Below are 25,983 nucleotides of genomic sequence, written 5' to 3'. Positions count from 1 at the left end.
CCATGGACACACACACCTGGAGCAGTGGGCAGACATTTTGCTGTGGCACCCAGGGGTTAGGTGCCTTGCTCAAGTTCACCTCAGTCATTTCCTGCCGATATTGAGAATTGAACCTGCAACCTTCGGGTTACCAGTCTGACTCTCTAATCATTAGGCCACGATTGCCCCCAATAGTCAGCCAGCCGGGACTCAAACTCGGGTTGCCCGAAACGCAACGGCGCTATATTTGGGTGTGCTACCCACGAGGCTATCGGCGCCAACAAAAGTTTGCATTAAATAGATTGTTAAAATAGGGCCCAATAAGTCTCATCTGTTACTTTTGATCAAAGCACATAGTCTAAAGCGCATGGCGCAAGTGCACTTAGGGCGTCCAAATCCACTTTTGCTAGTTTAATGACAGGAAAAATTATCAGCGCGCCCGACGCTTTGTCTGAAAGGGTTGCCCCTATTCTCTTAATGAGTCATGGGTGTGTTTCGGTGTAACGTGCAATAAACCAATCAGAGTCTCATCTCCCATTCCCTTTAAAAGCCAGTTGTGCTCGCACCATGGTGGATTCGCTATTTACATGGTGGAATTTGCAAGCAGAAAAACTGAACGCTTCTCTTGCTGATAAACGGATCTGCTCGTTCGTGAGATTAAAGCGTGCGAGCAGACCATCTATGGGACAAGCCGGATTCCACCAAAGCATTTTTATCTTTATGCACACAATAATAATCTTTTACATTGTAATCTTTTTATTTTTAATATTTGGCATGTTTGGGTGCTGCTGCACATCCCTGTGTGTCTAATAAGCATATTACTAAAACGCTATTTAAATAACAAAAAAATATTGCGCCATTGACTTTAGTCCAGATTTCAGTTGGTCACAGTCCATTTCATTTGCTTCAAAATAGCAATGTGCCAACAATGCGCCTGAACACATCTTGTTTTCAGTTCAGCACGCTCATGGGCGCACAAATGGGCACAAATGCATTTACTATTTAAACAATGTCGTGCAGGACATGAAAATGATAACTGCATCAGGCTGAAACTAGCAAAAAAAATGGGTATATATTGCCGGGTGTATGATAGGACCCCATAATGTTGCAAAAATGTAATTTTTGTAATTTTATTTAAGTTAATCCTTTTTTTAACTTTATATTCATCAAAGAATCATGGTTCATCAAAAATATTAAATGCCACAACTATTTTCAAAATTGACAATAATCAGAAATGTTTATTGAGCAGCAAATCAGCAAATTAGAATGATTTCTGAAGGATCTGATCATGTGACACTGAAGACTGGAGTAATGATGCTGAAAATTCAGCATTGCCATCACAGGAATAAATTACATTTAAAATATCAAAATAGAAAATGGTTATTTTATTGGAGGGGATTTGAACAGCCTATAGGAAGCAGAGCTGCGTGAACATTCTTGAGAGTTTATTCTTTTTTCATACCAGTTTAGAATGACATGAAGATGAGTAAATAATGTCAGAACTTTCAGTTCTGCATGAACTATTCCTTTCAAGATAACATGTTTCTTTTGTCAAGCTATATTGTTTGCTGGGTCACCATTCGTGTCATGGTGTATTGGGGGAAAGTGTAAGTGTGTATGTGCGTGCGTGTGTATGTGTGTGTGTGTGTGTGTGTGTGCGAGTGTGTGCATGTGGCTTTGTCACTGAAAAAGTGAGAGTTGGTGAGAGACGGAACAAAAAAAGCAACTGAAATTTCAAGTGTAATTTTTCGTTTGTCTCCGTTTTGTCCCAGCTTTATTGTTCCTGCTTCTTTGTTATAGCTTTTATGGATTAATCAATACTGTATTATTATCTCCCTTCCCCTCTCAGAGTTACTCTGAATTTAATGGAGTTTGTAAACATCATCTCATTTTTCTGCTGCTTTCCAGTAATGGAAAAGCACATCCTGATTTCCTCCTTGTTAAAAAAATTCTGTTTTTAGATAGAAGGCAGGTATAACCAGTTGGCAAATTTTATATATCCTTGAGTGTATTGAAAAAACAAATCAGTTTATAGATGGAATTCAGCACCTTGTTTTGCACTGCTTTGTCATGTAATTATGGAGGCACCCCAAAAACGGAGGGAAAATGCTGTCTTCCCCATGATTGAGTGCATGGACTTATTCTCCTGCCGACAGTCCATTCATCACATCAGGCTGCCTAACCTTGCATTAAATGAACAGCGCTACCCTGCGCTCTCGTTCTCGGCCGGCGGAAGACAAATAACGCTCGTTCTTACAGTTGCACTGGTCCTCGACTCACGTTGTCCACAGGGACGACAGTCTCTCTCCTCTCTCTCTCTCTCTCTCTCTCTCTCAGTAACTCTCTTACTTTCTCTTTCACCTCCCTCCAGTAAAAAATGTGTCACTTCTAAATGTGTCAGATTCACTTTGATACATTCAATATGTATCTTTAAGCTCACATTTGAAAATTTGGCCCAAGTAGGGAGAGTGGGGTAAGCTGTGCCACTTTAGTTTTCTTCTTGGAATTAAAAAATAAGATGGAGGTAAAACTAACTAACTGAAATTATATTTCAGATTCAGGATGTATTTCAGTATATTTCTTACAGTGGTTCTCAACCGGGGCCTCAACAAACTTTCAAGGGGGGGTCAAGATGATCCAAAATTATTTAAAATAGGACAAAACAAGCAAGAAACTAAGCTAAAACAACTAAAAATCATTTCATTATTTTTATGACAAATATACATCTTTCTAGTTATGCCATGCAGCTATATGTGATAGGATATTTCTAAATATATGGTCATGTGACAAAACGAATGCTTGGTTTGCTAGGATAACGCAGCAAACACCGAGGACCAACAGCTTCTATTTGAGGTATAAAATGTTCCTGGCAGATCTTATGCAGTTGCACTGCAGTTGATGCACATCTCAAGATGGTTGTGCATAATGTTTGTGTCAGTGGTGATTTGCCTTAAGGACACTTCAAGCTGTGGCAAGAAAAATACTGGTAATGATGGGATGTGGGGGAAAGAATAAGTAGGGATAATGTTTTCTCCATATTTGTAAAATGTCAATGGAGTCAATGCAATTTGTATAGTAGTTAGTTATGAGAACTAGTAGTTGGCAAGTTATCTTGTAATTGGAAGTTATGATGGGATTTTACAATTAAAAAAATTCTATTTCAAATAAATGCCTTTCTTTTGAACATTCTGTCTCAATATAAATTAAATGTATCACAGTTTCCACAAAAAATATTAAGCAGCACAACTGTTTTCAACATTGATAATAATAATAAGAAATGTTTCTTAAGCAGCAAATACATCAGCATATTAGAATGATTTCTGAAAGATCACGTGACACTGAAGACTAGAGTAATGATTCTGAAAATTCAGCTTTACCATCACAGGAATAAATTACATTTTAAAATATAGTATTAGTTTATAAAACAGATATTTTAAATTGCAATAATATTTCAGATTATTAGTGTTTTTACTGTATTTTCATTCAAATAAATGCAACCTTGGTGAGCATAAGAGACATTTTTCACATTTTGAACGATAGTGTAAAGGCCTGTTCATGCCAAGGATGATAACTATAACGATAAAGATGTAGTTTAAAAAATCGTTCTAAATATAAAAGAATAACAGTCCACACCATAACGATAACGGCACAGATTCCAATGTTGTTGGAATCACTTTCAGATTTATTTTTTCCAGCTGATGAACAATAAAAACATTGACAGCCGTTCGGAATCCGTTCTGCTCGCACATTTAAAGCGGCAGACGACATGAACTGCAGCTCAACGATATTGTCCGCTGGTATGGACACTAATATAGTTACCTTTATAGTTATTGTTCTTGGTGTGAATGGGCCTTAAGTGGTTACATATTAAAATTACACTTATTTACAACATCACTGTATTACTTACCCGTTGCAAATGTATGATTTATTGTTTATCATGCATTATGTTCTTGTTAAATAGTACAGTGGCTTTATGAAATGTGCCCGTCTTGCAATTCTGATGGCTTAAGAGACTGACATTTCCAACAAGTGAACACTAAGGGAGATGTTGACAGTGGGACAGCTCTAGATATGGCCAAATCCCTGGATTTGGATTCAGTATAGATGATTGGAAAGCAGTATGGTACTTCACAAATGTTCACATGGTCACACCACCTCCTTTGTACATACAAGTTTGTATCTAAAAACACTTTGACTTTGTTAGTTCTTCACCTCAGTAGTTGTAATTTATCAAATGCTTTTATACAGAGTGATCTGCTTAATTGAATCCTGAATCCAGTCAAGCTTATTTTTCACTTTCTTATAAGAAAAATGCCCCTAAACAATCAATTGTTACTGTACATATTTCATAGTTTATCAGCAGGGAAGTCTGAATACAAAAAATTTTGCAATTCTTTCTCTATTTTGTTTGCGTCGCTCTGGTGGGCACATTATGTCTTTTCATTGGCATGATAAAACATCCAAGCTCTTGTTTTAACAGAACAGTATGTACAGGGTGGTTTAAAATATCGTTGAGATGTTTTTTTTTTTAGATTTTATAAAGAGAAAGAAAGATGCTGATACTTTAGGAGAACAACTTCTTAATGGCTGTAGAATGAAATTTAACCATGTCATTGCCATACCAAGTGGCATTTGTGATGCATCATGTACATATTGTTACAAATTCCCATGTACATGATAAATACACTTAATATGCTCATATATTAATCTGTGTTTCGCTCTGTAAGGGAGACTAATAATTACACTAATGTGAGGCTATTTTAACAGCACTAGTTCAGGCACACGGCGTCAAACTTGTGCCATGATGTCAGTAGTGTATATACCCACTCTGTTCTTGACGTCACATTCAATTTCATAATTGTTTAAGCAACACTGTAGATTTTACCAGGCTGGAGGAAGGTATTGCATGTGCCCAAATGCCCATATGGCTAATCCAGCCCTGGACTTAATAGTACATTTTATTGTCTGGGCTATCGATTTCAAGTAAAATTTTATAATATATTTTTAGATCTGAAAATGTTTTCATAGTAATTCATAATGTTAAATGCTCAAACAAGCAGTCATGTTTTCCATTGTTCATTAATGCTGTTGATAGCTGTTTAATGGGAGGCTCAATTTTTGCCACTTGCTTCTTACAAATTACCTGAATTAGTGAATTTATGAAGTCTGTTTTATAATTACAGCTTAGTGCTATTTTTGTATTAATATTTGAGGGTTTTAGAACTAAAACTAAAAGTGCTGCAATAATGCCTTTATAGAAGAGAAGAAAAAAATTATATATATTTTTTCTGTTTTAACTAATGATAGCACTTTTTACAGCATTCCTGCCTCAGTCTGTACTCAAGTTCACTTTATGTAGGTGACTGTGAGTGTTCCTGCAGTAGCCTAATGTCCTTCCCCTCTAATTAAACCCTGTATATTCGCTTCCAGTGCGGCGGAACACCAAACTCCGAGGGAAAAGCAGAATAACGGGAATGGGAATTTCAGTGGCATTGGTGCATGTTGTGCACAGAATAAGGGGAGACGCCGGGTGGAGAAGGGGGGGCAGAACTCGAGGTGGTCGAGTGTGACGCCTCGCACGCGTGAATAAACCCCATCAAAAGCGCATTAGCTCTCCCTCCTCCGCAGCTCGCCGCATAATTGTATCTGGCTGCACCACGCTCTGCTCCGACATGATAGCGCTGGAAAGGGCTTGATGATGAATTGCTCCCCGTTGGTGTTAGCGATGATGATAATTATTAATTTTCCCCGGACCTGTTCTCCAGGTAGACTCGCTGAGCTGCGCCGTGCGCCGCCTCCTGGGCCGGGAAACAGCTCGCGCACATCACTTATCTCCGACATTGCCCGGGTGTGAAGGCTGAATGCTTTGATGAGAATAAAAAGCCTCCGTTTCCACCATTTGTCCCCCTTTTCCCCACGCAACTCAAGCTTTTGTATCTGCTCTTTCACTCCGCCCCGGTGCGTTTACAGGGGTGTTTTATTTTGCTTTATTTCTGGCAGGGAGTTACTTGGCTCTGACCCCCGTGTTTTCAGTGCGCATCCTCTTTTGTCGGGTCCTGGTTTCTGTTGACATTTCTGGGCAATTTACGCTGACAAAAAGAACAAACCCGTTTGAAGGAAAGCGGCTTGGAGATGCTGCACTTTTTTTGTTTTAAATAATTGACTCTCACATTCATGGAAAATAAGATGGCAATCAATAGTTGTATTAATTTGGGGAAATGGTTGATTTTTTTTTTTTGATTTTTTTTTTTTTTTATGTTAAAACAATACCAAAGATATGTTACATAAAATGTAACAATAAATAGAAAATATAAATATAATTTAAAAGGACTGACAACAGTATATCAGTCATCTCAATGGCAAAAAGTGTCCCAATCAACCTGAATTCACCCTATATATATATATATATATATATATATATATATATATCTATATTTTTTTTTTTTTTTTTTTTTTTTCTGGAGAATGTTTTAGCACTGTTTAAATCAGATAATAGTGTTTTGCCTATTGAAAAATAAGCCAATATGGAGGAATAATACTGAACACAAGTCCTTTGTAGATGTGCTACTAAACCCTTGATTATGTTGCTGTGGCTTTGTCCTCTTAAAGCTGTTTGAACAGAAGAAAGAGGAGGATTAATAGTTGGGAGGGAGAGGGACACACAGGCATTAAGCCAGAGCTGTATTTCTCCCCACAAGGTCTCTGGGATACTTCAGGCAGAATGGTTCACATTATCACTGCAGTGTCCCCTGGGAGTTCACAGGGTGACTGCGCTCTGTTCTGTGTGTGTGTGTCCATCTGTGAGAAGGTGTGTGCCGTGACACAACTCTGCCTTTCGTTCAGGGAAATCCTCTCTGAAATTACAAACTTGATGAATAACATTTCGAGTGGATTTCCGTGTTTTGCTAATTGTATTTGAGAACAGTTGCATCCTGGGAAATATTATACTTGGAAACAATGTGAGTCATCAAAAGTGAAAGTTATGACACTTGTCCCCAATCAATCATATTTATGAGCTGTTGTCATCAGCGACAACAAAGTTCATCTCTGGCATGGCAAATGACTCGCAAATCCACTCTTCCTAACAAATTCAATAAGCAATTAGCTTGATTTGGTAATTATTGCTCCATATAATGTCTGATAACGTTCATTACAATCCATAATTACACTGACCTGACTTTTTTTTTCCATCACACCTTCAAGTGACGTCTCTTGCTCTCAACTGTCATTTCCTATAAAAAGTGATTTGCTTGGATTTGAGAACTGTGCTTTTTTTTGGTTTTTTGTTTTTATATAATTTGTAAGAAATGATGGTTCAAAAGATGTTTATCTGTCTACACATTTAAGATTTACTAAGCAGCCTGGGACAGTATAATTAACTTTCTTAATGAAGCAACCTTAAACAGGGTTTCTGCGGGTCTTAAAAAGCCTTAAAAGATCTTAAATCAGAGCAGAAAGTCTTGTAAAGTACATGTAAAGTCATGGCATTAAATGTTGCATGCATTGTAAAAAATTAATATCTTCCTCAGTGTTTATGTTCTGTTTTCCAATTTAAATATGTAAGCATCCCTACATTTACTTGAGATGCAAATGTACACTGAAGTAAAAAAAAAGTAACAAAATTAAGCGAGTTTATTAAAACAAGAACACATATCTGTCAATGAGATGAGAGTACTTTGAATTAAGCTGATTTTTCTGAGCCATTGGCAGATATTTGTTCTTGTTTTAATCATAAACCCATTTAATTTTGATCAGTTTCACAGAAAACAAGACTTTGTAGTTTATTTCATTTAGCATTTCAAGTAAATGTATCTTGATTAAAGAGTATTTTTTTGTAAAATGAATTAAAAAGTAATGGATATCTGATGGAAGTTGTCTTTTCAAACTCTGAAGTGTTGCAAATACAACTCATTGTGCTTCATTTACATTTAAAGAACATATTGACGTATTGTGTTCACCTTCAGTTTATCCCTTAAATTTCTATAGTTGGTCTTAAAAAGGTCTTTAAAAGGTCTTATTTACCTGCAAAAACCCTGTTAAAACAATGTACAGTTTTACAAGTTATTTTGTCTTGTAAGGTATTTTTGTAATGTTGTGGGCAGACTTTTAAAATTTTATTTTATTTTGTTTTATTTTTAGCACAAATGTGCTTTATAAACAATAATACATTTAAAAAGTGTTAAGGCTAAAAATGCTTCTAGTGTGGCTAGTTAAAGACTCAAAAAGCATCTTATTTACAATTTAGTCACCTCTACTTTGTCCTTCCCTCTCTTTTTAAACATCTTTTTGAGTGTTTCCCTTTTCCCTCTATTGTTGTCTTGCTTACCTCTCTTCATGCCCTGTTTTCTCTTTATCAGTTCTCTCTCTCTCTTTCTCTTCTCATTGATTGCGCTCTTTGTGTGAGCGAGCAGACCCTCGTGTTGTCAGCTGCGTCAGGATTAAAAGCTATTAGTTCTGCATCATTGCCACTACAAGTATGCTGCTGAGATTGATAGAGTTGCTCCACTGTCATTGGGGGGGGCAGGTTTGGACAAAAAAAAAAAAAGGTAGCTTTTATTTCCATAATATTGTGTAATTTACACTGTGTGTGAATTACCACAGAATACAAACAAAAAAATATATTTTTCATTAGTAATCTTTATTAAATAAAATGTTTCCACAACAGTGCGCTTTTTTTAATCACTTGTCAACATGCCTCCTTTTACCCTCTTTTGCTAATTACTTCCTGCTGGCCCAAACAAGTGTGAGCATTTACCAGAATGTCATGTTCTAACCGCTCTCTCATATTTCATTCCAGGCCATCGTGGGCTATTTTGACATTTTCTTCGACAAGAGCTGCGGAAACAAGGTAAGCAATAGTGCTGTGCTGTTTAACAGCGAGCAATTGCGGTCACGCCTTGCCGTCTTCTAGGCCCGAGGCAATCGGAATGCAATCGCCAGCCTCTCATACCTAAATGCTGAAATAAGCATTTGCCTTCCTCCAGTGGCCAACTGGAACAGGCAATGAAATAAGCTAAACCCATCAGCCACTGGGGGAACGATCGTGTGCTGGGTTCTGATAATGGGAGTTTAAGCAAGAGGGGTCTAGCGCTCTTTTGTCCTGTTGTTGAAGTTTAAACGGCATCATCTGAGTTTCTGTTAATGATCTGGTGGATAACCACAACAATTATGTTTGTTTTCTGACCTAAGAATTTTTTTAATTTTGCATTTTATTTACTGTAGGCTAACACACTGGATACCCATTTTCTATCTCTGACATCTTTATTCCAGCTTACTTTTAGCAGTGATCACAAATCTTTTTGACACCGTCAGTCCATCTAAATAAGGGCACAGTATTGAGCAGGGACATCCCAAGCATGGGGCGAGTTAGAGGAAGCGGGGGTTCCCCCCTTGGTCCATTCCCAATTGACCCTTCGCCGGGAGTTTGATTGAAAAGCGATCTAACCAATCAGAATGCCGCATCCGCCATTTTGTCCGACAAAGCAGCCAGTAGTTAGAAAATTAACCTCGGTGGAGTTAAACTTGAAAAATTGTGTATATTGACATCTTTCTGCGTTTGAAACAACATTCATTCTCATGTTCATTAATGTTTATTTGATGTTATAAATGGACTAGTAGGAAGAGATGATCGGTTTACGAGCCTCTTGAGCTGAGGCGCTACAACAATCTGTCACGACTATGGTCACGCCACATTAAAGAGCCACAAAACGGTTTTTATTGTTTGAATTTCTTTAATAACTACACAGTTTGAAAGCTGGGACTTTGTTTAATATTATAAGTAACCTGCTCTGTCTTGTCTGTCGACATGTTGTCAGTATCCTCTTTGCTCCGTGATGTATTTTTCACTGTGTGTGGCGTGACAGCGCCACGGCTTGTCGGACAAAGCAACAGTATCTAAGGGGGACGGGTCTTTACGAAGGGTCAATTGCCAACTAATGTGCACTACAACGTTTTTTTCACTGAACTTTTTACTCCCATCTATCAGCCTGGATGCAGCATCACACAAAAGCAAGTATTTTCTGTTAACGGAAAAACAAAAATTAAATAAAAACAAAATATCTAATCACAGGTAATCAACAATATAATAGGGGTTACTGAGATGAAGTGAGTATTATTTGGTAATGTGATCTCATTATGGCGGTCACCATGTGTGGGAGACCAACCTTATATCACCTTTTTAACTCATTTCATAATTGATAACATTTACATAGTTATTGAACCAAACTGAATCAACACTGAACAGATTTCACCGCAATAATGACTGTTTGCCATTGTCTTTTTAAAGGGGACCTATTATGCCCCTTTAACAAGATGTAATATAAGTCTCTGGTGTCCCAAGAATGTGTCTGTGAAGATTCAGCTCAAAATACCCCACAGATCATTTATTATAGCTTGTCAAATTTGCCCCATTTGGGTGGGAGCAAAAACATGTGATTTTTTAGTGTGTTCCTTTTAAATGCAAATGAGCTGCTGCTTCTGGCTGCTTTCCAGAAGAGGTCAGAGCTTTAACAGCTTACACTTCGGTTGCTCAACAACAACAAAGCTGGAGAATCTCACGCAGCCAAAATGACGCTTGTCAGTACCGGTGTTCAGCCCTACATTGTTCAAACTGGAGTCGGACACTGATGTTAAAAAAGTTACAAAGTTACAACTTTTAGAATGACCGCACCCCCTTTGTTGCGTGTTCCCAGGGCAGGGTTTATGTAAATTGTGGGGTTAGTGATGTCTCTAACAGCAACATTACACAGTAACTAAAGTTAAAAAAGTGAAATCATAATCAACCACTCCTTTAAGAGCTGCTTTACAGCAGAATTGAATTGTTTGCATCATTATATTCCTGTTATCATTATAAAACTGCTTTGAAATAATCTGTATTGTATAATGCACTATATAAATAAAGGTAACTTGACTTGACTTGACTTGTGTATAATAAAACAGCTTTTTTCTTTGCCAGTCATATGACTGGAATCTGAATATTTCCACTTACAGAATCAGTCAAGAAAAGTGACAGATATGAAAGAAAAGTTACTGATTAAAAGCAGAATTGAGTACACAGCAAGAGCATTTTCCTTATTATGTTAAAAAACTGTTTTTTAATGCAGCTGTGCTCTGAATTTTAGGTCATGTTCTCCACTGCTCCAGACTGCACTAAGACTCACTGGAAACAGACTGTGTTCTTACTGGAAAATCCTATCCCTGCCAAAACCGGTTTGTACCCTGTAAACAAATACTTGTTACTTGTTTTAGCTGTCTCCACACAAGTGTTTGCATGCTGTGTCTGTGTTTAAACTGTGATGAGATCAGGCAAGTACATATGCAGCCATAACCTTTTTTTAAAAAAAAACAAAAAAACACACACACACACACACAAAAGATGTGTCACAGGGGATAAATCTTATCTTTCTTTAGCCTGACAGTTGATTCTTTGACGGTAACACAGGTTATCCGTCAGTCATTGAGAGATAGATGCATGATTGAGCGGTTCTAGGGCCAGTCCACATAAACCATGTAGTTTGTTCTTGCTGCTGATAAATATATACGATGATATATATTGTGTCTTGAGAAACATTCCTACAGTGTTTTGAGACAACACATCAGGTTTGTAGACAGATTTATTTAGGTGCGTTATTATTTTTGCCATTTAACACGCTTTTCTAAATATGCTTACTGAGCATTTAAAAACATAAATGGGTAAGAGATTTTGTTTTTTATCAGGAAATATCAGGAAATTAAAATGAAATAATTAAGTATCTATTAGCAATTAGCAAATTAGCAAAATATAAACAAGCAAAATAAAAGATAAACAAACTTTGTTGAGCCAAAACATTATGACCAGTCACATGGGAAATGAATATAGTTGATCATCTCCTAACAAGGCCACATGTTAAGTTCTGGGTAGATTAGATGGTAAGCAAACAAACAGTTTTTGTAATCAACATGTTTCAATGTAGGAGAAAATGGCAGGAATAAAGATCTGAGCGACTTTGACAAGGGCCAAATAGTTATGGAAAGGTGACTGGATCAGAGTATCTCTGAAATGGCAAGGCTTTTGGGTTGCTCCCTGTCAGCTGTGGTGAGAATTTACCAACAGTAATCCGAGGAGGGACAAACCACAAACTGGCGACAGGGTGTTGGGCGCCCAAGGCAAATCGATGCACAAGGACAAATAAGGCTATCCCATCTGGTCCGAGCCAACTGAAGGCACTACTGTGGCACAAGTCACACAGAATTTTATTGATGGTTATTTGGAGGAATGTGTCACAATACACAGTGCATCGCACTCTTCTGCTTATGGGACTGCATAGCTGCAGACCAACCAGAGTGCCTATGATGACCCCTGTCCACCGTCGAACGTGCATACAATGGGCACACGAGCGGCAGAACTGGACCTTGGGGCAGTTGAAGAAGTCAGATTAGTCCCGTTTTCTTTTACATCAAGTGGATGGCCATGTGCATGGTTTACCTGGGAAAGTGATGGCATCAGGATGTGCTGTGGAACAATGACAAGCCAGGGGAGGTAATGTGATGATCTGGGCAAAACCCTGTGTCCGGCCGACGGCCGTTCATGTGGACGTAAATTTGACACGTGCTACATAGCTATTACTTGCATTGTTGCAGACCAAGTACACCCCTTCATGACAGTGGTGTTCCATGATGGAAGTGGCCTCTTTCAGCAGGATAAAACACTCTGCCACACTGCAGACATTGTTCTGGAATGGTTTGAGGAACATGATGAAGAGTACAAGGCATTGTCCTGGCCTCCAAATTCCCTAGATCTCAATCCAATTGAGCATCTATGGGGTGTGCTGTACCAACAAGTTTGATCCATGGCGGCTCAACCTCGCAATCTACAGGACTTGAAGGATCTGCTGATAACGTCTTTATGCGTTATGTGTCTGATAACTGTCAGATACCACAGGACACATTCAGGGGTCTTATAGAGTCCATGCCTTGGTGGGTCGGTGCTGTTTTGGCAGCATGCAGAGGACCAACAACATATTAGGCAGGTGGTCACCAATGTTTTGGCTCATCTGTGTATATATGTGTGTGTGCACACTTGACATGGATCAGCAAATTTAAGCAATATATAAACAGATTGTAATAAACATAAGTGGTAATAAATTTGCTAGCAGTAATTTAGTGGTGTCAAGACATCTACAAATATGATTAAAAGATTAATATGATGCAGAAGTACAGAATGTCACATTTTATTATTGGCTGTTTCAACACAAATGTTTTACCAACTAAGAAGTACAGCACTTTTAGAGTTTAATCCCTCTGCCCCATTTTCATATATAATATATATATATATATATATATATATATATATATATATATATATATATATATATATATATATATATATATATATATATATATATATATATATATATATATATATATATATATATATATATACAGTACAGTACCAGCCTGGTCTCATTGTTAATACGTAGTTATTAATACGTAACTTTAAAAGACACAAAACGTACATATTTGTACGTTTTGAATGGTGCTAAAACGTACAAATACTGACGTAATTATGGCACCAAAACGTAAACATACTTACGTTTTTACTGCGAATAAAACGTAAAATATTTACGAATCTTTCATGTCATAAAAATATATGTATAAAATATATATAAATGTTCCCTTTTTAACATTTTTAGATGAATGTAATATCCCTAAACCCCACCCCACCCCGAACCTAAACCTACCCATTTTATACATAATGTTAAAAGAATAAATCATAATGGACAGAACTGTGTAGGAAAATGACAATTTTAGTAAAAATATGACATTAAAACGATATTTTGAGCCACTTATCCTACACCTAGCCCTAAACCTACCCATAACAATTTCTTAAAACTACATACTGTTAATAAATGAAAAACAGACAAACAAGCGTAACGTTAATCACAATCATTTATTTTTTGCAAATATGTCAAAAGTGGTACCAAAAGTTAAAATGATGATGAGTTCCAGTCGCAGTCCTCTCTGGCTGTAACGTAATAGTTTTTATAGGGTACAGAGCAGAATATAATTTATTAATCCGTGAAATTATGAATCTGTCTTCTCTCCGTGAAGGCGCGCACTCATTTCAAATGTCAATCCACTGAAACACGGCAAATCGCAATCTGCGACGAAGCAGGTGAGAACCAATGAGCGTTCGATATCAGTGCCGTAAACCATGTCGTAACGCTTCTCGAGGGTGGCGCAGGCGCACTGGCGCTATTTTTTTAAATTTGAATCATAACGTGCGCGGGCTTTGATTGTGACGGTCGCTGTTGCTGAGAATGAAGGTGAAGATCGACAGATAAAGGGCTGATTTTGAATCTGTTCCTCGCAAACATATGGATACAAACAAATAAAATGGGTGTGATTTGTTAATTTATGTTGTGCTTTGGTGTATCTAATGGTTGTATTGTCAGTCACTGCATAGGAAAAAAATCGCACAGCAAAATATTACAAAACGATTATAGAAATGTTATTCATTTTAAGGTTTCAAAGTGTAGTCTCGTTTAACATTATGTAACGTTAATGACAATTGAACACAACATATTTGAATCATTAAAGCCACGATTTTAATATTAATACATGGTAATTCATATACATTCACACTTTACGTTAGATGTTTTTTAAGCTGCTAATACGTAAGTATTTGTACGCTTTAGTGCTATAAATACGTCAATTTTGTACGTTTTTGTGTGTATGAAAACGTTAGTAAATGTACGTGTGGTAGAACCACACTTCACGTAAAAATACACACGTATTCTCATGAGATCACGTTGCAGTACAGTACAGTCCAAAAGTTTGGAACCACTAAGATTTTTAATGTTTTTAAAAGAAGTTTCGTCTGCTCACCAAGGCTTCATTTATTTAATTAAAAATACAGTAAAAACTAGGGCTGCACAATATATCGCATGCGATTGTCACGCGCATTTCATCAGTAAAGCCGGGTTCCCTGATTACCACTAAATCGCCATCATCTGCTTTCAAATGGAGCGGCATTTAATAGACAGAGCCGTAGTTCACTGACAAACCACGCGATATCGCGTTCATTATCGAAGGCGATTCATCTGCGATATGAACGCGATATTGCGTGGCAATCTCATGCGATATATCGTGCAGCCCTAGTAAAAACAGTAATATTGTGAAATATTATTACAATTTAAAATAACTGTTTTCTATTTGAATATATATCACAAAGTAATTTATTCCTGTGATGGCAAAGCTGAATTTTCAGCATCATTACTCCAGTCTTCAGTGTCACATGATCCTTCAGAAATTATTCTAATATGATGATTTGATGCTCAAGAAACATTTAATGTGTACAATTGTACAAAATATTTGTGTACAATATTTTTTTTTCAGGATTATTTGATGAATAGAAAGTTCAAAAGAACAGTGTTTATCTGAAATCTAATCTTTATTAGACATTATAAATGTCTTTACTGCCACTTTTAAATGATTTAATGCATCCTTGCTGAATAAAAGTATTCATTTCTTTAATTTCTTTAAAAAAAAAATAAAAATAAAAATTCTTACTGACCCCAAACTTTTGAACGGTAGTGTATAATGCTACAGAAGCTTTGTATTTCAGATAAATGCTGTTCTTTTGAACTTTCTATTCATCAATGAATCCTGAAAAAAAAAGTACACAACTGTTTTCAACATTGAAAATAATCATAAATATTTATTGAGCAGCAGATCAGCATATTAGAACGATTTCTGAAGGATCATGTGACACTGAAGACTGGAGTAACGATGCTGAAAATTCAGCTTTGCATCACAGGAATAAATTACTTTGTCAAATATATTTAAATAGTACACAGTTATTTTAAATTGTAATAATATTTCACAATATTACTGTTTTTTTACTGTATTTTTAATTAAATATATGTATACACACAAAACACAGTGGTCCAGGAAAAAATTAATTGTGAATGGAAAGTGGACTGAGCACTGATGACTAAAATAGACCAAAATTAGATCTGAGACTACTTTTACAACTACTTTTACAACTAGAAACAGTGTGAATCCTCCTCGGATTACTTTTTATTACTTCTTTTAAATTAGCAATTGCAGAATTGCATGCATAATCTACTCTCTATTAAGAAGTAAATAATGGGAGGAAAGCTATAAAAAAAAAATGGAAGAGGGAAGTGAATCATAACCTAAATGTCTTAAAAGGAATATTGCCTCATGTTTAGGTATAAAAGCAACACAGCATCTAAACCTAGATCAAGGCTCTGTATGTCCGGAGATGGCGAGACAGTGTCATGGCCGTGCTAACAGATGAAGTGTGTCTTATCATAATGGGAATCGGAGAAATGTCATCTGATGCGCAGATGAATGAAGGTGCTTTAGCCAGTTTCTCTGATACAGCTCACCATTATAAATGACTGTGGCCTAACTGTAGCTGTCCACAGGCATTACCACAAACAGTGCCTGCAGGAGCCGTTCAATGATAAGAGTGCTGTCCAGTTGAAGGCCTACTAACGGTACTTCTGCATTGCTGATGTCAGCGTCAGATTATAATCAGAAGGCACATTGGTCTGAGTATATTTTATGCCATATTTGACCATTTTGCTGTAGCTCCAAAAATGCTTAATATATAAGCAGTGTCCCTCACACTGCTGATTTATAATGACTAAACTTGATTAATTTATTTATAGTTTATCTTTTACTTGCATGCCCACTCACCTAGCTTGAACAGCCTATTGCCTCTGGATTAGCACCATATGGGTTAGTGTTCATATTCTGTTGTCAAGACCATATGTGCAAACGCGTTTGAATGAAAACATAGGGAAAATTAGAATGAGAGAAACATGTGTTTTATGTACTATCGTAATACTATAGTATAATTTGAAGTACCATGTAAAAATGCTAAACGACATTATATATTAGTGCTCTCAACGTTAACACATGATTCATTTTTTCCAGTGTAACGCGTTAAAAATATTTAACGCAGCATCCATTTTTTCTGTCATCCTTTGGCTAGAATTACATTATATGAGCATGCTCTTAATCATCCAAATGCTTTTAAACTATTAAATTTAAGTTCACTGAAATTAAAAATTAATTTTGAAGCCTAATAAATTAAATAAAAAAAATGATAATAGCTTTCAATTACACTAATTTTGAATGGCTATAATTATTTTTTTTAATTGGGGGAAACATTATTTTCATAGAGACATCAGTAGCTGTATTAGTATCAGTGATACTGGCAGATTAATAAAAAGATGGCATTAAACAAGTATTTAAAATTGTTGTTTCTACATTAATTTGAAGATTAACTCTGAAATTATTACCTTATATAATATATAAAAAACTGTGTTTTTAATCACAATTAATTACAGAAAAAAAGTGAAAAATGACATTTACATTCTTACAAAAATTCTATTTCAAATAAATGCTGTTCTTTTGTAATTTATTTTCATCAAAAAATCATGAAATAAATATACATAAATAAAAACTAATTTTCAAGCAGTGCAAATCAGCATATTAAAATGATTTCTGAAGGATCATGTGACACTGAAGACTGGAGTAATGATGCTGATAATTTCAGCTTTGGTATCAAAGGAATAAATCACATTTTTAAATATAATAAAAAAGATTTTTTTAAATTGTAATAATATTTCATAATAATTACTGTTTTTACTCTATTTTTGATCAAATAAATGCAAAAATCTTACTGACCCCACAGTTTGAACAGTAGAGTGTACCAGTGTATTATTTATTATCATCTAATAACTACCATGATATCACGGTACTTTCTTGTTGATAGCTGCTCTACCACAAAAAATAGGAATGTTTAGAAATAATTAAATTGGATTTCTTTTCTAAACAATAACAGTAATGTGTTTTGTGTAGTATATCACAGAGCTGTCATTTGCATGAAAGAAATGGAGGGAAAAATAATTGTTAAAAGAAAAATGCATCCCTGTCAGCTCATTCTCAGGTTGCCTTGGATTCTTATCCTGTTTGTGTTAGTTTAGTAATTACTTTTCAGAAGTGTGATGAGAGGGGAGCGGAAATGCAAAACGCCCTCCGAAACGCCCTCAGCTGGTGCAACATCAATTAAAGCAGCCTTCATTTGTCATGATTTAGTTGGTTTTGTTGATCATTAAAAGGAAAAGATGAGAATGTTTCCTTAAAGGGCTTAATTTGTCATGCGTAACCAACCTTTGAGCTTAAATAAAAGAGGTCACCCTGTGTTGAGTGGTATTGGGTCATTTTGAGGGTGCATTGTACGTCACGTCTGCTCTCCAGACTGTTCTGAAGCCAATATATTGGTAATAGACTTTAAGAACAAGGCTGCTTATTGAATCAACCATGCAGTGCTTTGCGTAGTACTTCAAACTCACAGGAAGTGCAGCCCATTTGCAGTGTGAAAAGGTCCTTGAGGTGTCAAAGCAAGGTTCCTTTAGGAGGAGGTGCGATTATTTGATAGACGGTGGCACTGTGGTGAGCTGGTGATTCCGAAGGCCTGTTTTATGCATCTCCTTTACAGGGGCTGCAGATTTATGAGGTTATGCGCTGCAGAGCGTGTGTGCGAGAAGAGAGAAGTTTTATAATGCAGCTTTTGTATCTAGTGCTGCAGTATTTGGGAAGACTTTTTCCTGAAAACTGTGATAATGATTGAACATTAGATATTTCATTATAAATTCATGCTGTAGAAATAATCTTTAGGGATAGTTCACCCAAAAATTAAAAACTGTCATTAATTACTCACCCTAATGTCGTTCTACACCCGTAAAACTTCGTCGAACAACACAGATAAAGATATTTTTAATGAAATCTGAGAGATTTCTGTCCCTCCATTGACAGTCCACTTTGATGCTTCAAAAAGTTCATAAAGAGATCGTAAAACTAATCCATATGAATTGAGCGGTTTAGTCCAAATTTCTGAACAGACACGATCACTTTATATGATGAACAGATTGAATTTAGGCTTTTATTCACATATGAACATTCATAAACACACACATTAGATATGGTAAACAGAAGCTCAAGCATGCTTTCTTGATGTGCGAGAACCAGTGAGGTTCATTCTTGTGTGTTACACAGCATGTTTAAATTTCCACATGAACCAATGAGGTTCATTCACATGTTATGCAGCGCATTTGAGCTTCTGCAAGAACCAATGAGGTTCATTCTTGTTACGCAACACGTTTGAGCTTCTGCAAGAACCACTGAGGTTCATTCTCATGTTACGTGGCACATTTGAGCTTCCGCACAAACTAATGAGGTTCATTCTTTTTACACAGCATGTTTGAGCTTCCACAAGAACCAATGAGGTTCGTTCTGGTGTTACGCAACACGTTTGAGCTTCCGCAAGAACCAATGAGGTTCATTCTCATGTTACGTGGCACATTTGAGCTTCCGCGGGAACCATTAAGGTTCAATTTCATGTTACGCGGCACGTTTCAGCTTCCACAAGAACCAATGAGGTTTGTTCTCGTGTGTCAAGCAAGTACAGTTGAGCTTCTGTTTATATTCACTGATCAATGTTTATATGTGAATAACAACTGCTCATGCTACATGTCTGTAGCATCTGTGTTTGGATCGTGATTAAAATGCAGTGGTTGCCTCTAATTTCAAATGGCTACATGCATATATTTTTTGTTTAAGGACAGTTTTCCTGTTGTAGAGCAAATAAACAACAAAAATCTGAAACCGGTTTTAGAAAAAAAAATTGGCCATAAAAAAATATTGGTCTCTGCATCACTATTTACTCCAAATCAGTTCCAAAAGTGTACGACTTTCTTTCATTTCACAGATATATTTTTTTAAATGTTTTTTTTTTTTTTTTTTAAGGTCCAGTGTTGTTTTGGACCTCAATGACTTTAATGTTATTACATAGACAAAACAGTGCTTCAAAAACAATTTTGCACAAAAGGAAATCATACAGGATTGAAATAACATGAGAGTGCACAAACAATATTTTTTATTATTATTATTTTTGGGTGAACCGTCCCTTTTAAAGCAGAACTAAGTAACTTTTTTATCTTCATAAATAGTTTTCTAAGTCCTTACGATGGTTAATTGACTTGTAGTGGTGTGTTTGAGGCGTGCACTAACCCCCTCTGGCACGTCTACGCCAGAAAACAGCACTTGCAAGTTGAGCTTCGCCGACCCGACACAATCTCGCCTCATGTTCACATTCACGCGAGAGTGACAAAATGCTTTACGGTAATTTTCTTTATGATGTATATATTATGACTTTATAAGACAATTTCGAAAATTACCCACCTCCATCGAGATTTCTTGTACTGTATTTGCAAAACTACTGCTCTGGTGAGCGTTGTAGTCGTTGTAGTCCAGAGCTGCGCTTGGAGTATTTACGACAGTGTGATTCACTGAAGGAACCTGTAGGGGGAGCTTCGCAAATCTTACTGAGTGCTTAGACTATGATGCTCGTTCTGTATTATATTCACACCAGCTTGTTGATTAGCAGTCACATTACTTCAAGAAATGCATCAAGATGTTTTACGTTGTCTCGTTGTCCATTTCTCGTTTCATCCTCCGTCGCACTTGGTTGCATTGGCATGTTTAATGCAAATGGCACTGTGATGTATGACGACTGCCTTGTCTCCTTCATTTAATTAATGTGCGCCAACAGCTTCTTTTTCATACATTGCCAATCTTTTTCTCACCTCTGTAGTCTCAAAATAAAATCTTGCTGTAACTACATCCGAAAACCAATTTACCAGGAATTGCAAGGTCAAGTAATTTCACTCTCTGTGTCTCTTGGTTCTCTCGACAGACCTCTGTGTATCAAAGCCCATTGGTAGTAACTGGGATAGTATTTGTTATGAAGCATAGACACACACTAGTTTGATCACACTTCTGCACAAAGCCATTTTCTGCAGGGCACTGAAGTTTAATAGATCTTTCTATCATTTGTGCTCATACTGGTCAAGAGAGAACTCACTGTGTGTGCTTTTTACTTTTGGTAGGCAGTATGTGATCTGTCAAGTCTTTCACTGCACAGTTGATTTTAATTAAATGAGTTCTAGTAAGAAGATCAATTGTTTTATAAAAAAATGATGCTTCAGCTTTTTATTTGTGCTTTTTTGCTTGTGAACAAACAGTTCCTGACACATTCTTGTATGAGTGCAGTTTTGCTTGCTTACAGCCAAGAATAACTTTTTTTTTTTTTTTTGAGGAAAAAAAAAGAATTTTTAAGGCTCTTCTGCGGGGATCATTTGACAGTAAAACGTGCAACAAAACCAGTATGACAGTTGCACCGCACTGTGACGGTCACATCTGAATTCTTCCCATCTTCTCGTGTCAAAATGCTGCAGTCAGCATATTTTTTATCTCATGTAACCTGCAGCAAAGAAAAAAAAATGGTGGGGAGTGGAGGGCTTGTTTGCCAAATGGGTAAACATTCATTTACGCCTGGCAGTGAAACGTGAAGTTAATCAAAGTGATTATCTGGTGTAATCATCGTCATTGTCTTCAGGCCTTCCCGATAAAGCGTGCCGCCTGTATTCTTACTGTAGTCGTACTGTAGCGAGCAGCAGCTTTATCCGCCATCTGGAGCCAAACGGCATGTCATCTTCCTGATTCTCTCTCAACTTCTTTTAATCACCTCTTTCTCTTCTCAGCTAGTTGCAATTGTGTTCAATGAGAGGCAGTAGGTATTTCCACTTTTGGCATTACACGGCAGTGAGTTTTGACAGAAAAGTGTTATTTGTGGTTGAGCTATGGTAATAAAAAGTGAACATTTACTCTTGCATGTAAACGCATGCCAGAAAAGCTCAAATATCTTATTTCAAACTGGTGTGAAGGCATGTCACCATGAAGATTCATTCTTGTCAAATCTTGTTTTTCCCACTCTCTCTATTTTTCCCTGTGCAGGAGAAGAACTTCCAGGTCAAATCACAGTGCATAAGAACAGGAAGGACCCCAGAGCGCTGCTGATCACACTTGACATCGCTGGCCGGAAGCAAAACTACAGCCTCCAGTGAAGAGATTGTTTTACTGGGGGGAAAAACACATACCTTGGGCAATCCATTGTTTAATAACTTTTTCTATTAAAAAGCTTTTTCTACCAAACGTCACTCATTCATGGGTTCAATTTATAACTTGAGTTGTCATTTTTCCCAAGTTCTTTTCTCTGTGACAAATAATACAACCATATATTGAGTCATCAACATGGGCTTTTGATATAAAGCAATGGAAGAAAAGCATTTCCTGTTTAAGTAATGAGTGAATAAACAAACGTGAATAAACAAGTATAAGCTACTATTGAATGTAAGTGGTCATTTTTTACGTCCCTTTCTAAGGAAGGTTCTGTGTTTACCATAAAGTTACACTTAAGTTCCAGAAGTCCTTTTTACCACAGTTAAAACACAATACTGATGGAAAGGCCAATTATTTCATTGACACATTGTGCAGTGGCATCATTTGTACATATCTAACAACTGAAAAACCTAGCATTCATGTAGCAATAGCAGACAGGTGAAGCAAAATTGTGGGAGATTGGCAGCCATTCAATTAGTTATACAGTGTTGCCATTGACGACTGTCATTAGTAAATATCTCACCTCTCAATGCCACAATTGACCAATCAGAATCAAGTTTTCAGGGAGCCTTGTAATTACAGAGCCATTTCCTTAGGGGGAGCTTTAATGCTTCCTTCACATGCTATAGGAACCTTGATAACACGAATAACACAAGATGCATCACTCCTGTTCTTTTAAATGAGAGAAAGTGCAAAGTGCAATATGGAATAAGTCCCGCCTTCTAAATAAGAGTCATTTGCCAATTCACCCTTCGCAGGGAGTTTGATTGACAAGCGATCTAACCAATCAGAACGCCAAATCCACCATTTTGCCCAACAAAGCAGCCAGGAGTTAGATTTACCTTGGTGGAGTTAAACTTTAAAAATTGTGTATATTGAGGTCTTTCCGTGTTTGAAACAACATTCCTTCTCATGTTCGTTCATGTTTATTTGATGCTATAAATGAACTAGTAGGAAGAGATGATCGGTTTACGAGCCATGTCACGACCATGGTCACAACACATTAAAGAGCCACAAAATGTTTTTTATTGTTTGAATTTCTTAAAAAAAAAAAAACTACACAGATTGAAAGCTGGGACTTTGTTTAATATCATAAGTAACCTGGTTTGTCTTGTCTGTCGACGTGTTGTCAGTATCCTCTTTGCTCCGCGATGTATTTTTCACTGTGTGTGGCGTGACAGCGCCACTGCTTGTCAGACAAAGCAACAGTATCTAAGGGGGGCGGGTCTTTGTGAAGGGTCAATTAGTAAAGTCATCGCGTCACTGCAGCAGAAGCTCCGGTTCCTATAGAAACAGTCAGATGTGCGCTTAGGACTGCGCATGCACATTAATTGATTGGAGCATTTAGAAACAAAATTTATGAGATAGGTATTGTCAGATTAGATTTCATTGGTGATTTCAAATATGAAATTTAATCAAAATTAATATGGCACGCCCACCTCGGAAACTCAGGTGTCAAAATTATCTCAGAGTTTCCTATTAGTAAATACGACTTGGGAGGGCGTTCATGTCCAATTCCCTAGCCAAGAAACTCGAATTTACGATCATTTCGATAGCATTAGAAGGCAGCATAAGTCAGAGGTCGGAAGAAAAACAAAAGCTTGTTCTGTTTGAATGGCAGTCAATGGAGCAAATGCCTCAGTAGATTGAATAAACCGCTTTTGTGTGGAAAAGGCTGGTAATATAACAAAATGACTGCCTCTCCGCTAATCTACATGTTTGGCATGACTTGGTATTCATTTTGGAGCGAGCAAGGCTGTAGGGTTCTGCAACCAAAAAATGCAGTTTTTAAGAGTAGTCACGGACAATTTTACGATAGGTCGCTATGATTTATTATTACGGCACTACCATTTCACTTCCACGTCTTGCCCACTTTACGTGCGCGTACACGCCGCAGCGAGTAGGTGTGCAAGACTGTCCTAGGTCTGACAAATAAACCCCTTCATGCTAATATGAAACACGCTTGCGTTGCATTAAAAAGAAGTCCAATGCAAAAACAGAAACTGATCATCGTTGTTGGGAGTAAGTCCCAAGTTGGGACTTTAAGCACTTACTTGATTTCGTTTAAGGCCCTTTTATATTCTATAGCCTACGTGGGTACGCGTTTGTGTTGTTTTAACAACATAGCTACTAATAAGACAAATGACTATCGGCTGATGCATAATCTTATCTCATGTAATTAATTATAGACTGAAAGAAAGTGCAGATAACTTCTTAGTTTCTACATTATTTATTCCTTATCAGACCCTTTGCGTTCGCTGTCATTTTATGGCAGGAAAAAAGCGAAACGAGTCTGGGAAAATATCAACAACAAAAAGTTATTTAACACAAACCAATTCCCAATTTGAAACTGGACTAAACTGCCTGAGAAATTGAAATATAGTGCACTGAAATACCACATAGACTATTCCTGTTAGCTATTTCCAGACGCACTTTGTTTTTCTTTACCCTGTTTTAAAGAAAACGTATAAAGGTGACACAGAAAGAGAAGCAGAAATCAATTACAATTATTCTCTGTTGACAAAGCAATTAAACCCAGAGCGAAGAGCTAATCCAGCCGTATAGAGGCTTATCACCGGCGGCCGCAGATTTATGATGGTCACTGCAGCAGCGAGCATGTATAGAGTGATATCAAGGCTGAGGAACTGAGCGGCCCTTAACATTGAATATAACTAACCATCGTTATTATATTGCTTGATTAACTGGTTATGCACTTTATATCATATATTTAATCAAAATACATTATTATACAACCTTTAACAGCTCAAAACATTCCAAAAATTAATTTACTTGTATGCACATGAACTATATTAGGTCTATTTATTGTAATGTGTGTTCGAATTATTCATGAAAGTTATTATAATATTTTCCCCAATAATAATTATTTCATAAAGATTCTATTTTCAATTCAGTGCTTCTCTGTTTAAAAATATCACTCTGGGGGCTGATGCTTGAATGCCCAAATGCAGTGTGCTTACATCGAAGCTAAAAATAGAAAATTACTCCTCCTTTGTCTTGCGTAAAAGTTTAACAAATGAGTACCTCCACTCCTCTGAAAACCTCGCCCACTTTTCACACTTGAGCAATATGTGTGCCAATGACGCATGGGCTTCGTTTGACGTGTAAACTAAGAACCATGAAATACAACATTGCTCAAATACTATAGAAAATATGCTACAAAAGTTTTCATTATAGTGTAAAGTTAATTGTTTGATTGTAGCATGTTCATTCATTTAAATATAGGCTAGTTCGTTCAAAAATCATATTTACATGGCCTTATCTAAATAATAATAATAAAAAATGCCAGCTTTGCTTTGACGCAAATCTGTGCATTGCTTGCAGGCTAAATAACTTGACTGCGATAAGATGTAATAAGAAAATATAAGAACGGGCCTGTTATCTGTTTTTAATAATATTGTATGATGAAAAGTCATTAGATAGGCTATATGTACAGGACTCGGTCAGCTATGCAGTCCTCACGATGCCTGCGTCTGCAGAATCTTCTCCGTGCGTCAGATGAACATCTTTACATAGTCCTTAGGGACAAGTTTATTAATCAGTCACGAGCCAGTCCGTCCCCAAACGTAGTCTCGCGCTGCTTGTGTGTGTCACGAGCTCACGTCTTCGCTTGTTGCCCCTTTAAAAATCAGAATTGAAGGCCAATGATTTATCAAAGCCCTATTATCAAGAAAATGTCATGCGAAGGGTACTTTGCCATGCACTGACGCAAACCTGATCTTTCCCACGGAGATATAGAAAGCTTTGCACTTTGCACAGCCAAACTCAGTCTGCCTGCCGCCTTTCCAGCTGTTTTCTGCTATTAACCCACATTTGTTGACTCTGCACAAATGGTGAGTACAGCACATTCATTACTTTAGGCTTTGTGTGTTTTTGCTGTTAACAATTTACAAATTATTTAGAGTGGTTTGGGAACGAAAAAGTATTTGTAAATGCGATAATTAACGA

The 25,983-nt window shown here is 36.9% G+C and overlaps 1 protein-coding gene across 2 annotated transcripts in view; it reads left to right on the top strand.

Moving 5' to 3' along the window:
• prmt3 (protein arginine methyltransferase 3) overlaps positions 1-22,233 on the top strand; it is a 76,588-nt gene extending 54,355 nt beyond the window's left edge. For both annotated transcript variants that reach the window (XM_067399751.1, XM_067399750.1), the window contains exons 14-16: positions 8,777-8,827; positions 11,100-11,187; positions 21,853-22,233. In XM_067399751.1, the coding sequence (XP_067255852.1) occupies positions 8,777-8,827; positions 11,100-11,187; positions 21,853-21,962 (249 nt within the window). In that variant the 3' untranslated portion in view covers positions 21,963-22,233. The remainder of the gene's footprint in view (positions 1-8,776; positions 8,828-11,099; positions 11,188-21,852) is intronic.
• Positions 22,234-25,983: the final 3,750 nt, after the last annotated feature.

The sequence above is a fragment of the Chanodichthys erythropterus genome, chromosome 11 (genome assembly GCF_024489055.1).
Source record: "Chanodichthys erythropterus isolate Z2021 chromosome 11, ASM2448905v1, whole genome shotgun sequence".
NCBI lineage: Eukaryota > Metazoa > Chordata > Actinopteri > Cypriniformes > Xenocyprididae > Chanodichthys > Chanodichthys erythropterus.
This window is presented reverse-complemented; position numbering and strand designations above follow the sequence as displayed.